This window comes from Chinchilla lanigera, unplaced genomic scaffold (assembly GCF_000276665.1).
Source record: "Chinchilla lanigera isolate Chin_1 unplaced genomic scaffold, ChiLan1.0 scaffold00019, whole genome shotgun sequence".
Lineage (NCBI taxonomy): Eukaryota > Metazoa > Chordata > Mammalia > Rodentia > Chinchillidae > Chinchilla > Chinchilla lanigera.
The window spans coordinates 29,906,197-29,923,483 of NW_004955420.1; the positions used below are offsets into that span (position 1 = coordinate 29,906,197).

The 17,287-nt window shown below is 49.4% G+C and overlaps 1 protein-coding gene across 1 annotated transcript in view; it reads right to left on the bottom strand.

Annotated features, from left to right (window-relative positions):
- The window catches only part of Mobp (myelin-associated oligodendrocyte basic protein), a 55,329-nt gene that overhangs the window by 4,161 nt on the left and 33,881 nt on the right, over positions 1-17,287 (bottom strand). Inside the window, exon 4 of the mRNA XM_005383583.2 lies at positions 7,751-7,961. Coding sequence (XP_005383640.1) covers positions 7,922-7,961 — 40 coding nt within the window. The 3' untranslated portion in view covers positions 7,751-7,921. The remainder of the gene's footprint in view (positions 1-7,750; positions 7,962-17,287) is intronic.

Sequence of the window (17,287 nt, forward strand, 5' to 3'; positions counted from 1 at the left end):
AACAGGGAGCCCCCCATCCTCCACCCCTCTCTTCCTCTGGTGCCCCTATGACGGGCTGACTCTCTTTTATACTAAGACCCTTGTCCCCACGTCTCCCCAACAAAGCAAAAAGAATAAGGATCTGACACCCCAAAAGCAGAGCTCTCTCTCTCTCTCTCACACACACACACACACACACACACACACTCACACACTCATATACACACACACACTCACACCAGCACATTTGGGACCATACGTTCCCACCTCTTTCCTTGAGTCCTGAGATCCTCTGCCCAGGACCCAAGAGCTCCTCAAACAGAAGCAGACCAGAAGGGAGGAAAGTCGTCCCATGAGAAGCTGGGTTCAAGCCTTGACTGAGGACTCTGGAAGACTTAAGACAGTGCAAGGAAGAGTGAACTGCAACCATGGCACCAAGACATGAAGTTAGCTGGCTCACCCATCAGAATATGAGCGGATTCACCCTGGAGGGAGCCTCACCATGTCTGCACTGCGCCCTGCAGCATGCATATTAGAATCAACTCTGCGCTTGTCCTGCACCACCAGAGGCGACCCTCACGGAAGATAAGACCAGCACCCTCATTAAAGCAGCTGGCGTGAATGCTGAGATTTTTGGGCCTGGCATGCTTGCAAAGACCCTGGCCAGTGCCAGTGGGGAGCCTCGACCACCTTGTCAGGGTTGGTGCACACCAGGAGGCCGCCCCCCACGGTGCCCTCAGAGGCCAGCAGAGGTAGAGTCTGTTGATGGCATGAGCTTTGCGCCTTCTGACTGAACTTCTTTTGTAACAAGTTCTACAGAAAGCTGAAATCTGTGGCTAAGAAAAGAAAAAGAAGAAAAGAAAAAGAGAGGAAAAAGAAATCCTGTCATTCGCAGCAACATAGGTGAGCTGCAGGACACTGTGTTAGATGACATAAGCCAGACACAGGGAAATAATGCATATCCCCACTCATTGAGAAAGGAGACCACCTCCAGGGTGGAACTGGGGCGCTTGGGGCAGCTACGCAGCAGAGCTCCCCGAGGAAGCTGGCGGTCACGGCCACAGCAGGCACGGCGCAGCTCCGGAGTCACCTCAGCCCAGTCACAGCCTGGCAGGGTCTTGCCAGAGTTCCCACTGCCCAGCCCTGCTCCGCCTCCACTCTAGTCATCTCACCTGGCGTTGGCAGCAGTGAGAGATTTCCTTGCAGAAAGAGGATAAAAGTAAGAGCAAAGCCACGCTCAGCGCTCTCAGGAGGACAGAGGCCCTTGTGGAGACACTGCTCCTGCTCCGTGTGGGGGTGGTTTGTTGTTGGGCATCCTGCTCTTTTTCTTGCTTAAAAATGTGGAAGCTGAAATAGTTGATCTTAAAATAGTGAAGTTAGGAACAGTGATTTCCAGAGGCCAAGAAGGGAAGTGGGTGGATAACAGGACTCAAATCCTGTTCGATGGAGGAAGAATCTCCAGGGCTCTGCAGCCTTGGGGTAATGGGACCCCACAGCAGTGCATCAAGTGTGTGTAATGAAGCAGAGGAGAGGAATCTGTGGGCCCCAAACAAAGAAATAATGCCTGTTCAAGGAGTTAGAAGTATGTTTCAGGGGAGAATTTGGAGCAGAAATGGGTATAAAGGCCAAAGCAATGAAAATGTGGAAAGGGTGCGATAGAAAGCTACACACCAGGGTCTTCTGTGAATGTAAGCTGTAGAAAAACTGACACTGAGGTCAGGGGTGTGTGTGTTGGAATGATGAATGAGGGCAGGGACAGCAGGGCGCTGGGAGCCGGCGGATGGATGGCCTGCGGTGCAGGGGCCTGGGTGGGAGCAGGCTGGGGCTCTGTCTGTCCCCGCCCCACCCCCCCTGCCTGCCCATGTAGGGACCAGAGAGCAAATCCAGTGCCACCTCGTGTCTCAGGGAGAAGCAGGGGCTCGGGAAGAGAAGGGAGCTGAGACTCAAGAACATGCAGTGCAGCTGGACAGAGGAGGAAGACCGCGGGGAAGGAGACTCACAGTGATTTTCACGGTGGAGTCAGGGGACAGACCCCAGGAGGACACCAGGGAAGTCAGATGACACCAAGGTCTACATTAACGAGAAGAAAGCAGACGCCTTTCCTACGCTAAGCCAAACAGTGAACTGTCCGCAGGTATCACCTGGATGAAAAACACTTCGCTTGGAAACTGATTTTTTACTGCTTTCTGTCCAAGCTCTAGTTGAAAAAAAATTCAAGGCCTTGCAGCTCGCAAGAGACGTGAACCATCTCCATCAACAGACATCTAAGTCCCTGCCAAAGGCCCGACTCAGAACCGCACGCTAGGAAAGGAAGACCGGAAAGCTGTCTGCTTGAGAATAGGGGATCCACAAAGGAGCCAAGAAACGGGGATGAAGTACAGTGAAAACAGATTATGTGAAAGATCTGCTGGCTCATCCTCAAAACAAGCAGCAAGGGCACCAGGCATTTTCCTTTTGATGCACCCAGACTTGTTTCTGGAGCGCAGACTGACGCTATCTTCCATTCCTTTGTGTGGTGCTGGGGGTTGGGCCCAGGGCCTTCACACTGAATTACGTCTCCCAGACCTTTTTAAAAATTTTTACTTTGAGATAAGGTCTTGTTGAGACACCAAGTAGCCCAGGCTACTTGAACTTATGATCTTCTTGCAGGGATGACAGGCATACACCCAGCTGTCTTTTGAGACAGAAGTTGCGGGCAACAAACCCAAAGACTGATGTGCTTCAGAAACCAGAAAGTTCTATGTAACTCCCACCAGTACACTGCAGGCCAGCTCCCAGGGGACCTTCCATGTGGCTCTCTGCTCCCCAGAGATGGATGGAGCCAGCCATCCATCCTCTTGTAGAAGAGGCCTGCCAGGAACTCCACTGTGAATGGACTTCTATGTGTCAGGAAAGGCGCACGTGAGGTGTTGGAATAAACCTTACCTTCCGATCTGCATGCAAAGATGACTTAACTAATAAAATTGCCAGAGGGTCTATTGAGTCCCATGCCAGTCCCATACCCTCTGAGCCATGGTAGACACCTCCATCTCATCACTGACCAGATGTAGTAGCCCAGAGGTCCACACAGGCTGAGCCAGGGCTGCCACCTGGCCAAGGAAAAGTTTTCAATGTCTCATAAATATCTGCTTCAAACAGTGACCCTGCTGTGGCTTCATTAGTAACAAAAACCCAAAAGCTCTTTCTTCACTGAGGAGAGATGTGGTTAGTGCTGATGTAAACAACACTATCTTTATCAGGAACAGCTGCATTAACTCACCGCAGATAGGAATCTCACCTCCATCAGCCACCTTCTCAAACAGGAAGCCAGACATGCTTTTTCCTTTTCTTACTGGAAATTTTACAACTCTTTACTATGGAAGGACAAGGGGCATAGAAACTTGGATCCCTTTGCCACAGAGAGCACCTGCTTTCTAGACCCTAATATGAATGATTACCTTACCCCTCTACAAAATCCTACAGCCTGCAGGTTCTAGAAAGGAGTCCTTCCTCCTCTCTAGACACCATGGGGTCTCTGGGCTTCAGCCTCAGTTAGGAATGGACTTCTGAGATAGTCATATACTACAAAGTCCCGTAGGAGCACTTTGGAAATTAGACTTCACACATCATTAGAACTTAGCCTTAAGAAATCTTTTTTATTCAAAGTATTCAAATCCAATAGATACTGATTTACTATGAAGTAAGACCATGTAAACTGTAACCTCCCTTTCTCTCTGCTTCTTCCCACCCTATTTGATATATTAATCCATAAAATGTCATTTATAATGTAGCTTATGCAACTGGTATGGATTTCTAGTGCCATGTTGACTACTTTTACGTCTAAAAGTAAAAGGTCTAGCAATAATGACCAGAACTACTTGCAGTCCTCTTTTGCTTTTCTGTACTTTGGGTAAAACTAGCCAGCTGATAAGAAGTTGAACACCAGTCTGGGGACAGATGGATTGGGGAAAACAGGCAGTTACTCAAACGCCAGCAACTAAACCCAAACCTATAATGTAATGCCAAGTAGCATACACATCAATTAAGTCATTTAGAAATCACCAACATAAGATTCTGTCAAAATTTGCTTTCTGTTGTGAAACTAGATTGTCAGTGTCTTGTACTTGGTGAGATCCTTTCTCCAAAGTTAAAAGTAGGTATAGGTTGGGCGTGGTGGTGTGTGCCTATAATCCCAGCCCTTGGGAGGCTGAGGCAGGAGGTTCACCATCAGTTCGAGATCAGCCTGGACTATATAGTGAGTTCAAGACCAGCCTGGGCTACCTAGTGAGACCCTGTCTAAATAAAAAAAAGTTAGTGTAGGCCCCAAACCTGCCATGGTGGGTGTGCAGGTATGGCGTGCCGTCCTGGGGGTGCCACCTCCCTCTCATCTCAGACGGTGGCATCTCCAGGTATCCCAGGTTTAGACTTCTAGCTTGCACATGGTAGCAAGAAAGTCGGGTGGGGGTGTTGTGGCTTCAGCTGCTGTGGGGGCCAGAACTGGCCTCTCCCACTTAGAACTGTAAAACACCCCATGGTGTAGCGTGGAGGCATATTTGACACTGAATAAGCTATTGCTATAATTGCACTTCGCCAACCATTTCTGCAAGTGTACGGCTGTGTCACGAGTAAGGAGAGTGCACAGAACCTCTCCAGAGATCAGCCGTGCACCCTCGAGTCCGCACCGTGTCTCTGTCCATTAAGGACACTTCATTTCGTTTAAGCAGAGGTGCTAACTACCTGCTCATGGTGTCAGCACTGCGGGTCAGGCAAGAATCTTTCCCAGCACCATTTCGAGCTCTGCTGGGACAGCAGCACCCAGAGGATACTCAGCGAGGTACTTTCCCCGGACAGCCCCTTCCTTCTCACCAGTGGAGTGGGTGTAAATTTCCACGGGCAAACCCATGGGCCAAGTTTCCTCCTGAATATTTGCCGGGAAGATTAGACTTGGTCTTTCTCCAACTCTTTTGTCGTCCATCTGAAATAGTACTGGTCTCTAGTTTAGGTCCAGAATTTAGCTCAAAATATGCCCTATGAAGTTGTAGGCAAGGGGGCACAGAGACAAAATGATGTCTTGAATTTTAAATAAATAAATTGAACCTATAAATTCATAAGGATTATGACTGAAGGTTTCGGGATGGTTTCTTTGTAATCCCATCCTCTGCCCTCATACAACTGGTCCCCACACTCTACCACCATGTGAGCAGGCCGTGGCATCTCCTAGTCACAGAGAAGGCCTCAAGCTCCACCACCGGTCTGCACACCGCCAACCCTCTCTCCCCTCCCACGCCTGCTGCATCACCTGTGTCCCCACTTCCCTGCTCCCACCTCGTAAGCTCTTACGCTCTCCACCTCCTTCAACACCTCTACTGCCTTCCCGGCAGCACTGCTCGGGTGTTCCGAGCCCGTGCCGGTGTGTGCCCTGCTCCGCACTGACTTTGTGGTCCTGCTAGGCTGAAGGAACCATGTCCGCGCCCTGGGATTCCTGCTCCTCACCTTCACTCCACCCAGAAAGCGCTGCCCGGCCACCAGCGGTGCCCCTGACCTCTCAAAGCAGCTCTGCTTTTCAAAATTTATTCCCACAAAAAACCAACAAGCAAACATTCATTCAGTCAACAAGGATTTATTGAGTTCTTACTGGTGCCAGAAGCTGGGGATGGAGGAGCAAGCGGGTGCCGCAGTGGGTGTGCACACGACGAGGGGAGCGGCACACGTTAGACAAGCAAGTGAGCGAGGTAAGCCCAGAGGGCGGTGAGTGCTACAGGGCAAGCGAAACTACAGTGGGGAGTGCAGTGATGGCGGAAATGGCGCTCAGGCCTCGAGGGAAGCGTCTCTGGGATGGCAGGCATCTGGGGACCCGCGCCTAGACTGCCGGGGAATCACAGGACAACAGCAGCAGGGCCAAGCCTGGGTGGGCACCCGCACCAGTGTGCGTGACACACACTCTTCACACAAGAGGCGGGAATGGAAAGAGGACAGAAGGTGCGGCCCAGCTGCAGCCGGGCGGTGAGTGGCCAGGCCCGGAAGAACCAGGAGCCCTGTCCCCTCGCAGGCTGAGCGGCCCCTCCCTCCTCCTTCCGTGGGCCCCTAGGGAGCACAGCGCTGGGGCCGGGCTGTGTGAGACACTTTCAGAGCTCATAACCAAATCATCTAAGTTTGGGCTAAAACAAGCTGAAATGGCTTCTGGAATGGACACAGATGGAGGCTGGGCGGAGGTGGATCCACTCCCACCCCTGCCTTCCACTGCCACCCTGCACTGAGGGAAAGTGGCCCACAGGGGACTCCTCCAAGCCCGCTGCTAAGGACACAGTGGGACCCGCAAAGGAGTCAGCGTGACCACCCAGGGTGAGCTCAGTGCCCAGGTGCTCAGGGTAGAAATGACCCAACACACCAGCTCGCCATTATCAGGCCTGAGAAAGAAATGAAAACCAAAGCTATTCTCCCAGGCTGAGCTCCCCAGAGCACACACACACAGACACACACACACGCACACCACACACAGGGGCACACACACCCACAGTCCACAGGGCACAAGATGACCTGAGGGTCTCCTCTGCCCCGGCAAATCTGTCCCTACAGGGGCTCTCTGTGCATAAAGGAGGTGCCGGGCGGGTGGGGGGTGAAGCGCTGTCCCTGCAGCTCCCATCAGAGCTCACATTCAGGATCCAAGCCCTTCCCGGCATCTGGGATACAGATGGTGGGGTGCAAAGAGGAGCACAGAGACGCGAGGGGAGCCCACAGCCCTACCCACTGTTGCCAAGCTCCGATACCCTCACCCAGGGGTGGCCTCCTACAGGGGGTGGTGGAGGGCTGCCAGCTCTCCCGGTCCACCCTCCCCCACTTGACTGTCCTCCTCCCCAGGGCCACGCTCCTGCGCTGCTTTCTTGACGCCCCCACACCAGGAGACAAAAATGCAGAGGAGGGCCAGGGGAGGTGAGAGGCACCAGGCCTCAGTCTCCCCAGCAACCGGTTATTCTGCAAGCAGAAGCTCTCTGTGCTCTTTCTAGTCTCATCCAAGTGCCCAGGCCATGCGCCTGTGCCACGCAGGGGAATGGGTAGGAGGGCAGCAGCCTGTGTCTACGGTCCTCAGGAAATGGGTGGAGAGGGCAAAGTGGTTGAAGCCAGCTGACTTGCTCAAGGTTTAAAAGCAGCTGCTTCAGTAGTTAGAACACCTGTGGTGGGCTGGACCAGGCTTGAAGGCTCAAACCCTCGGGCAGTCCAGTTTCACCCAGCCTGGTCCAGGAGACACTCACAAAGGCTGAAGGAGGCTTGAGATGAGGCTGAGGAGGGTGAGGGGCTCCACCTCACCTTTTCTCTCTGCTTCTGGCAGGGCATACTGGCTGCTTGTGACATGCGAATTTAGACAGCTCTCATCCTCTCGGGTTTCTCTGGTTCTCTGGATTATATGGCAGCTTAATCTTACTCATAAGACAACTTGGAACTTTCCCAGAGCTGGCTGTGGCACTGCCCACGGCCTGGTGGCAGGAGCTGATTGAGAAGGCCAAGCAGAAAACAAATGGCGCTGGGGAAGAGAGGACCCCTAGGGAACTGACTACAAAAACGGCCAAGATTAAAGCCACGCTCAGCAACGGACGCCAGGACAGAGGGAGCAGGGCTCAGAGGCACCATGGAGGCTGGCACCGGAGCCACCCTCCCCTGCAGAGCCTGGTGGCCTGTGCACATCCTGGGGAGAAAAGGACGGCAGGTGGCTCAAAAGATCTATGCCCTAGTGCTGGAGGCCAAGGGCTGCTCCTGGGCTCACAACCAGAACAGAGCACAGAGACACCCTTCTCACCTGCAGTCAGACAACCCTGGGGCTCCCTGGCCGTGGAGACCATGGGCATCAGCCGGTGTCTGCCCCTGCGTCATACTCGAAGTCAGGTAACTCGCCGGAGGAAGCCGGGCGGGTTGGGGAGAGGTGAGTCCAGGGGCTGACGCCATCCACTCACAGGACTGTCTTCCTCGGTCACTTCTTTTTTGGGGCAGGCTTGGTCTTCCTTTTCAACCTGGTTTACAAAGAGAAAAAGAAAATTCACAATATTGATGCATTTTTTCTCTCTCTCCCTCTCTCTGCAATCAACTAATATAATTCTGAATGTGTAGACTACTTTTGAGGTTCTTTTTCTTCTGGGAAACCAGATTTAAAATTCCTCTCTATGCCAGGCGAGGTGGTACATGCCTGCAATCCCGGTAGTTGGGAGGCTGAGGCAGGAGGATCGTTGCAAGTTCAAGGCCAGCCTGGGCTATTAAGTGAGTTCAAGACCAGTCTGAACTGCACAGTGAGACACTGTCTCAAAAAGACAAAAAATAATAGCAATAATAAAATTAAAAATAAAATGAAATTCCTCTCTTTAATTTCTCAAGTCTGGTAGTGTCTGGACAAATTTTTTTAAATGTTAATACATTTTTTATTATTTTAAAGAGAATAAAAAATTTAAAAAGCGATATAGAATTTCAAAATAAGATGATAGGAAATTAACAATGGTTGTTATATTGCATATTGTTATCTTCAAAGTAGTTGTTTAGATTACCAGATATAGGCATGAAAAATTGATCAAACAGTTAAGGATTAACTGTTCCTTTCAATAAGCCAATAGAAATTAGTAGACCAAAATTAAGAAGATAATATTTTTTCCCCTGGGCTGAATATAGGAAAGATAGTCTTTGAAAGTTCTCCTACTCTGTGTACAGTAATTGTTACTTTTCTGGTTACCACTGCAGATAATTTTGAAGCACAGAAAAAGGCAAAGGAAATGGAAGTACACCCCACACTTAGAAAAAGTTTTATTACCCATCGACATAAAAAACGAACAGACATATACACAGAGGGTAGAGACTCACATTATAAAAGTATGACCATACTGACATGCTTCTAACTTGATGAGGAACAGGCTGCATCCAAGAAAAAAATGAACAACATCCAGTAAATTCATTAAAATATGTGGCTCCATCCTTGACCAATGCAAAATAGGAAAATAATAGATCACTATTACAGTAAAGCCGAGCTCCATATAAAATGTCCTAATCTTGTTGTAGCACAGCTTGAAAGGTTAAAGCCTGCCACATAGCAAAACACATCCCACGAACAGCTCAGGCTCATGTCAGAGGAAGAAGGGTCTTAAGAATTTGTTCCAAACATGCAAGACTATCACAGGACTGCTCTTGAAGGTATTAGCTCCCCCCATGAGGGAGGTCTTGAATTAGCTCCCTCCATGAGGGAGCTCCAGAAGGTCTTGAATGTGGGTTGGAACTGAATTCATGTGCAAATCCATCCCTAGAGCTTTAGTAACTATCGCATAAGCGTCAGGTGCCATCTGTACCTGATGATCTTGGGAAATCAGTGCCAGTATAATTCTAATAGCAATTAGACCGCTATGCTTATTTAAGTCCCAAGCGTCTTCATGCCCACTCTGGTTTGAGGGTAGAGTAGGTCAACTGTGGCCATGAGGAAAGTTGAGCCACACTGTGAATGAAGACTTGAAAGAAGCACAAGAATGAAATGGCAATCCAGCCCAAGCACCCTACCTGGATAGGCTCAGGCCTACTCCCTTTAATAAACCTCCAAGCCAATTTGGCAAAGATTTAGCAACATAACATAATAATCATTTAAAAGATAAATGCTTTGCACAAAATAGCCGTTCAAAATATATACAAATAAAATATAGGCATATAGATTGGAAAGGAAAACATAAAACAGATACTATTCAAAGACAACATGCTTGTCAATGTAAAAAACCCTAGATTCTACCCCCCAAAAAGCTAATAAGTGAGTTTGAGAAAATCACAGACAAGATCAACATACAAAAGAAGTTATATTTTTATATACTAGCAATGAACAAACAGAAGCTGAATTCAAAAAGCTACTACTTTTAATAAGATAGACACAAAGCATAAAATAGGTATAAAACAAACAAGATGTGCACAAAGTTTATATGAGAAAAACTTGCTAAATAAATGGAGAGATAGGCCAAGCTCACGGGTTAGCAGACTCAGTGTTGTTGCAGTTCCCTATTTGATCCATAAATTCAACATTCCTTTCAGAATCCTATTAGGGCATATTTGCAGAACTCGACACAGTGAAAATCCGTATGAGAAAGTAAAGGATAGGAAGATATTTTCAAGATGTATGGACAAGTGTGGAGATTCACAGTAACCGATTTCAGCACCTCCTGGTGAGCTACAATAATAAAGCAGGTGTCGGTGAAAAGATAATGGACCGGGATGCAAAGTACAGAAATAAACCCACACATGTGTGATCAACTGATTTCTTCAGAAAACCGCCCAGGTAACTCAGTAAAAAAATCTCTTCAACAAATAATGCTACAATGACCGGACAAACTTATACAAAAATATTCAACCTGAATCTGTACATCAAATTATTTATTTAAAAAAGGACTCAAATGTATAATAATGTAAGTAAAACCTAAAATAGTATATTTCTAGAAGAAAATATAGCATAAAAGCTTTGTGACTCTGGGCTAGGAAAAGATCTCTTGCATATCACACAGAAAGAATGACCCACAAACAGCTAAGTTTGATTTTGTCAAACTTAAAAATTTGGTTCTTCATATAACACTGTTCAAAAAAATCAAAGAAAAAGAAAATGAAATGCAAGTCACAGACTTGGAGAAAATATATGAGAGGCATTTTTTCCAATTTTTTTTGCCCATGTTTGCGGTACACAACGATGGCTCCCCGTGTGGAGCTGGCGTGGGGACAGAGCGCAGCTTGGGTTATCACGTCCCTTCCCTCTCCCTCCCTTCACCATCTCTTGTGCTTCCCATCTGCAAAAGACCTACCTCCCTGTTTTCTACTGTCTACCTTTCACTTTGCTCTATATTTATACTTTGGGTTTCTGTATCTTTAACAAAGAAAATCTGTAGCCAGAATATTTCAAATGTCCCAGTTACAATTAGAAAACAATGCCCCAATTTTTAAAATATGTGAAATATTGATCAGAAGTAAGTGTCTTTGGTGGATGATATAGGGTCTTGTTAAGAGATGCTCCGTTCCCCACAGGGGGAGCCAGGTAGGTAACGCGATCTTCACTGCTGCCTCCTTTGTCTGTCTCACCCCCCCACACACACACACCCTGTGTCCTTCTCAGAACCCACACTGTGCTCCCCGCTTCACCTCAGCGGGAGTCTGCACAGAGCAATGGGGCGCAGAGGCCTGGGAAGAGGTCAGAGAACAGCTGCGCATAAGCAGGATCTGGTGAAGCACAGATGGTGGGGTTATACTACTGTTTTCAAACCTGCAGAGAAGGGAGATAAAAGGCAGAAAGAGCCAGAGGGAAACTTCTCATGAAGAGAGCAGAAGTGTTCAAAGAAAGAGAATGCCCGAGAAGCCGGGAGCCCTTGGAGAAGTAGCTCCCTGCTCAGGGCTCCCAGCGGTCCCACCTGCACTTACCCCGGACACTGTCACCATTCATTCTCCTGCTTGGTTCTGGCAAATCAGAAGTGACACAACTTGCTTACTGCCTCATTCTCTCCCCGCTCCAGCACAGTGCAGAGAGCCTTACAGGTAGGCAGTACGCTTTGTTGAATGGCTGAGCGAGTGAGTGATACTGCCACTGAGATGAGCACGTGATGAAGCATGTTGGGGGGCTGGGCTTCTTGTACACATAAGCAGACACTCCAGGAGAGTCAGCATTCCTCTTCCCTGAGGCCCAGGAATGGGGGTGCTGGCTTACTCAGTGTTACTGCGGTCAATAACCTCCCCTGAACTATCAGATGAAGGAAGCACTGGACACAGCTATCCCAAGTACGGACTGAGAGCATCTAAGAGGAGCAGAGAAGCTACATAGGTGTCCGCTACAAAGTGACTTAATACAAGGTATGGCTGCATGGGTGAAGCGGGATGGGGCCAGGGTGAGGCTGAAGGTAGAGGGCAGAGATTCCTCCTGAAGGAGGAAGTCTGAAGGGCAGAGGGAAAAAGAGGACACCGCTGTCCCCAACCACCAGAGTGCCTCATCCTGACAGCTGGACCCGTGCTGGGAAAGACAAGAGGAAAGACAAGACAAAGAAAGACTTTGTCCCTTGCTTTTGACCTCTTGTCCAATCACAGAAGAGGCTAAGAGCTGTGCAGACGAACAATGTGCCACAGAAAGGGAAAGAAATCACCCCACAGAGGGTTAGTGTCCCTCTGACAGAACCAAAGTGGGACTGTAATACTGCAGGTAGATTAGACACAGGGTGTAAAGTAGCGACTACAGTTATCATGGGAATAAAAAGATGCTTTAGGAAAACTGTTCATTATAAAAAGGTGAGAGAGGTTGCACAGGGCAAAGAGGAAAATGCACCTCTCTTTCATAGCCAATTAGATAACGGTTCCCACACGCATACAAACTTAGGTCCATCTTCCAAGGAGGGATAGGCATTAATGTGGCATTTCTTAGTCAACCAGCCCCAGATGTCTGGCACAAATCACAAAACCTTCAGGGGGGTCTCTAGACCCCATTGTTGCACACAGCGTCTTCAGTGTTCAACAGTCAAGATCTGGGAGAGGGTAAAAAGGAGAGGAACTCAGAACGGAGGCAGACCAAAATTACGGCTGCTTCAGTCGGCAGTGATTTAGGCACAGCAAAGCTGGCCAGGGGAAAACCCACGCCAGTCAAGGAAAGGGCCCCGTTTTAAATGCAAGGAAACTGGACACTGAGTACTTGACTATACTAGGCCACTCCCAGGCCCTGCTCCATGTGTCAGCTTGTAACAGAAAATACCCCCACCAGCTAGTACACTTCAGTTTCTTAGTTGCCAAGGTAACAGTTCCTGTTCCAGCTCTGGTTGCTCCTGTCTCTTAGAAACGGCTGGTCACTGTGATGCACAGCTCGTCACTATGATGCACATTGTATAAACCAATCTCCAATTGACAAGCCATGCTGCCTCTGTACTTCCTGCTTGCTTATACCGTATTAGCCCTAGACCACCAGAGATCAGGGCCTGATATTCTGGGAGTGACCCCGATTAGTGCCCATCGACATAAATAAATCTGCCTTCACATCCCGGGTGTCATTTCAGTGTTTCTGCTTGCCGTTGCAAGGTGGCCAGTGTGCCTGACTCATGGCACTGGAGGATTGATTGTCCGTACCCCCAGGGAGGGGCACAGCCAGCCAAAACCCTCACCTCCCACTCTGATGAGGTAGACTGAAGGGGCCCCGGGGAATCTGCAATGCCCCTGTCCACAGACATCACCATCTCCTTCAAGGAGCTGAGGGTGACCCTGGACATCATGGGTAAGCAATTTCAACTCATTTTAGAAACAAAGGCAATTTACTCTGCTTGAACTTCCTTCTCTGGTCTTCCCACCTCTAAATCTACAGCCATAACTGGGCTTAAAGGCAGCCCTAGTCAGATCCTTTTTACTCCTGCTTTGACAGTTCAATTTGAAAGTCAAATGTTCAACCACGAGCTTTTAATTGTCCCATGGTGTCAATATCCTAGTAAAAGTGGGAAGAAGTATCCTATTAAAAGTGGGAGCTTTCAGTTCTGGCAAAGGCTGAAGTGGATTTTACCTACTGAGACTACACTAGAGCCCCCTGTAGCATAGTGGAATACCTGGGAGGGCAAGTTCAGCAATACCAGCAATTGTAAGACTAAAGGCCTCGGACAACTGAACACAACGTCCAGTCAAACAAGAGGCCTGAAAGGGCCTCCAGCTGGTCACAGAAAGGTTTCTTCAGACATGGCCTCCTGCAACACCCCTACTCTCCTCATCATAACACCCTCAGAAGAGTATCGGATGGTACAAGACCTCTGCCTTGTTAATGAGGCTGTGATCCCAATCACCCACTAGGGCACACCCATACCCAATCCCTTCCCAGTTTACAGGAGACACAAGTTGGTTCTCCATCTTGGACCCCAACGATGATTCCTTTTTTAATTTTTCTTCCTCTAGACTCTCAATTCCTGTATTCCTTTGAATGAGAAAATCTCATCTTGAAAGAAAAACCACCTACTTGGACAGTTCTTCCACAACGCTTTAGAAATAGTCTCTGCCTTTTTGCTTGGGCACCAGGAAAGGACGTAAGGAAACTTAAGGAGCTAAGTGGGAACCATGGGGGGGTCTGGAGAACAAGTTAGTCCTTCCTCAAGGGACACAACAGAAAGCTATGAAAACCCTTCATGATTTGTTCCATATGAACGAGATGCTGCATGTGCACCAGTCACTGGAATTTTCACAGGACCGGGACCAGCGACAACCACCTGCCAGGTCTGCAAAGCTTGCTCACTTCTGCAATAACCCTGGCAAGCCCAAACCACCTGCGTCGTTAGAGCCTGTACAGAAGGGAGGAACACACCTTGGAGTGGACTGGCAATTCAGCTTTACCCTCATGCCACCACATGGGGGATTTAAACAAACGTTGGTCCTAACTGACACTGCCACAAGTTGGACTGAGGCCTGCCCCACCTGTTCAGAAAAGGCTAGAGGTAGTCAAGGTGCTCCTCAGAAATCACCCCTAGATTTGGACTACCTCAGTCCCTTTAGAGTGACAGTGGGCCCTCCTTTACCTCTCAAATAACTCAGGGCACGGCAAAGGCTTTAGAAGTAAAGTACCACCTCCATTCTACACGGAGACCTCAGTCTTCTGGAAGGGTCAAAAGGGCCAGCCAGACCCTAACACTGACTCGGGCAAAACTTTGCCAAGAGACTTCTGAGTCCTGGCTCTGATCAGGGTCAAGAACCCTCACGAGAATCTGAAACACCCCCGAAACTAAGCAAAATGCAGGTCCATTTGAAATGCTGTACGGAAGGTCTTTTCTATCTTCTGATATGGTAGCGGTTCAGACCACAAGGCTCTTATAGATTCTTATTAATCGGGCCAAACGTAACAATATACCCAATTATATGGGAACAAAGTCCCATCAGCAGCTAGTATTCACCCTGGAGACCAAGTACTTCTTAAGACTTGGAAAGAAGGAAGCCCTGCAGACCAACTAAAATCAAAGTAAAAAGGGCCTTCTCCAGTCATTTTGGTCATGCCAACATTAAAGGTAGCAGGTATAGATAACTAGGGTCACCTCTCTTGGATCAAGCCTGCTCAACCTGACACACCTCCGTGACAACCAGACAGAGAAGACCAAACACTCTGTGAGCCTTGGAGTACCTTGGAGCCTCTCAGTACCTTGGAGAAGAAACAGAAGGATCCAACGGCAGGTAAGTTACCTCCTGACAAGCACCCATCATGTTCATATCTTTATGTCCTTTGTATAATGCCCGCTGCCTCAGCTGACTATAGTTCACACCCCCTTCACACCCCCACCTACTTAAAAATCTGTTTTAGATTTCTTACTGTAGGAAGATCTAGCAAACCATACCTGGGAAGAGACAAGGACTTTCTTAAAATCAGTTGTGATCAGTTGCCCCAGGACAAGTGCACACCAATCCTGGGCTTAGGATGTGTGCTTTGCCACTTACTGGTTTATCTTCTCTACTTCAACTTACCTTTCAATGCCATTTTTAAATTAAGATGGGGACATTTTCAATGTTCTTATTTTTGTGCTTCCACTCAGGAGACCTAAACGCCAACTCCTTACACCTCTACGTCCCTATAGCTCAGCAGGCCCTCTCTTATCTACCCCTGCCCAGGCAGACAGAAGGCTCTTAGCAAGACCTGACGATCTTGGAGCCAGGGCAGTGGTCAACGCCACTTTCACATGGAGATAAGCAGCTAAACACACTGTGACAGAATTTAACATCTAGATGCAGATACCCAGTTTGACAAGTCTATGCGGCGGTCAGGGCCAGTCCTCTCCAGTGTAGGCCTTGACCAGCTGCCCCAGGTCTGCACTAACGTTACCTGCTTTGATCCCTCTGAACCTTTCAAAAGGCTGCTTGTAAGGGCTCCCTTGCTGCGTTGCTGCTGTCCTCGGGAAAAGAGGAAAAAATTCCCAAGACCTCTGATGATATGAAGAGAACTGACTTCTACATATACAAAACCCAAAACATAACTGTCTTCAGGACCAGGAATGGGGGCCCCATCTGTTATACCCCAGAGGAAAACTGACTCATGCCTGGTTAATAAGGCACAACATTGTATATATCAACCCTCTAATTTCTTTTTAGTCAAAAGTCAACCAGACCTGCAAAACGTTCAAAGGCCCAGATGTTAGTTTTCTGGAGGATTCATGGCCCCTGTGAGCCACAAGCCGCAACGTGTCACCCTCTGGCCGCAGCTCAGACAGGCGGCAGTCACCCCAGATGCACAGGCCCTTTCAGCACAGAACCCACTCGAGGCCCTGGCTCTCCTCCTGCCCGAGTCACTCGCAAACAGGGTTTCTCTGCGGGACCCAGGCATGCCTTTGCCCTCCACGCACTGAGATGGAGAACTCACCCTAATGTATCTAGTACCAGACTCCAACTCCTCTAATTTTCCAGGGCAGGTACCGCTCACTGCATCTCCACAAGAGTAGTAGTACCCACCTCCCCACCGTCCTGGGGTCGAGCCCCGAGCTTGTCGCTGTTCCAGCTGTCTGGGCCTCTTCACTGGAATTGGTCTGAGGGTCACCAGACTGCCAGGTAACATCCAGACAAGAGAACTTCCCCTTCTGACCCAGCAAGATCCAGTGAAAAATAATTCCTTGGCCTGAGTAGCCCTACACAGAACCTCCAGGTCCTAGACCTACTTACAGCTTATCTGCGGGAACTTAAGCGATGCCTAACGACCCCCGGATTTCTCTTTCTTTGCTTTGTGACTTTGGGAAATGAGGCTGGGGTGCTCTTAGCCTGTGTTCCATGGCACGAAAGCCCCGAGAAAACTGCGCTGACCCCCAGCACAGCGTCCACGACGGTCTCGAGACCGTCCTGGTGGAAGTGAGCATCTGGCCTGGTCCTCGGGGCTGCACCGCTCACGGCCCTGACTGCTGTAATCTCTTGGTGACTGGCCATGCTTTGCTTAATGCCGAAACTTCCCTGCTGTCTTCCAAGAGTCAGCAGCCGTCTGTCAGGCCGGTAACCGCGCACCGGTCCAGCCCAGTCCTCCAGAACCCAGCTGCGCGTGCCCAAGGCCTCCTGCCGGCTCCTGGGTCAGCTCAGGAGAGAGTTCCGGATTCCCACACAGGTGGCGGCCATGCCATCCTCGGAAGGAAGCAATCGACACGGTCGCCTTCTGCAGCCCGCAGGAACTGTGGGAAGCGCGCCTCACAGGTGGCGGAGGCAGGGCGAGAAATCCGCAGGAGGAGGTGGAAGGGCGGAGGGAAGAAGAGCGCGCCGCTGCCCCACGCTCCGGAGCGCCTCGTCCCAACGGCTGGACCAGGGCCGCGAAGGACCGGGGCGCGCGCGATGGGCTTCCCGAGAGCTCCGCCGCGCACCGCTCGCCAGGCCCGGGGCCGTG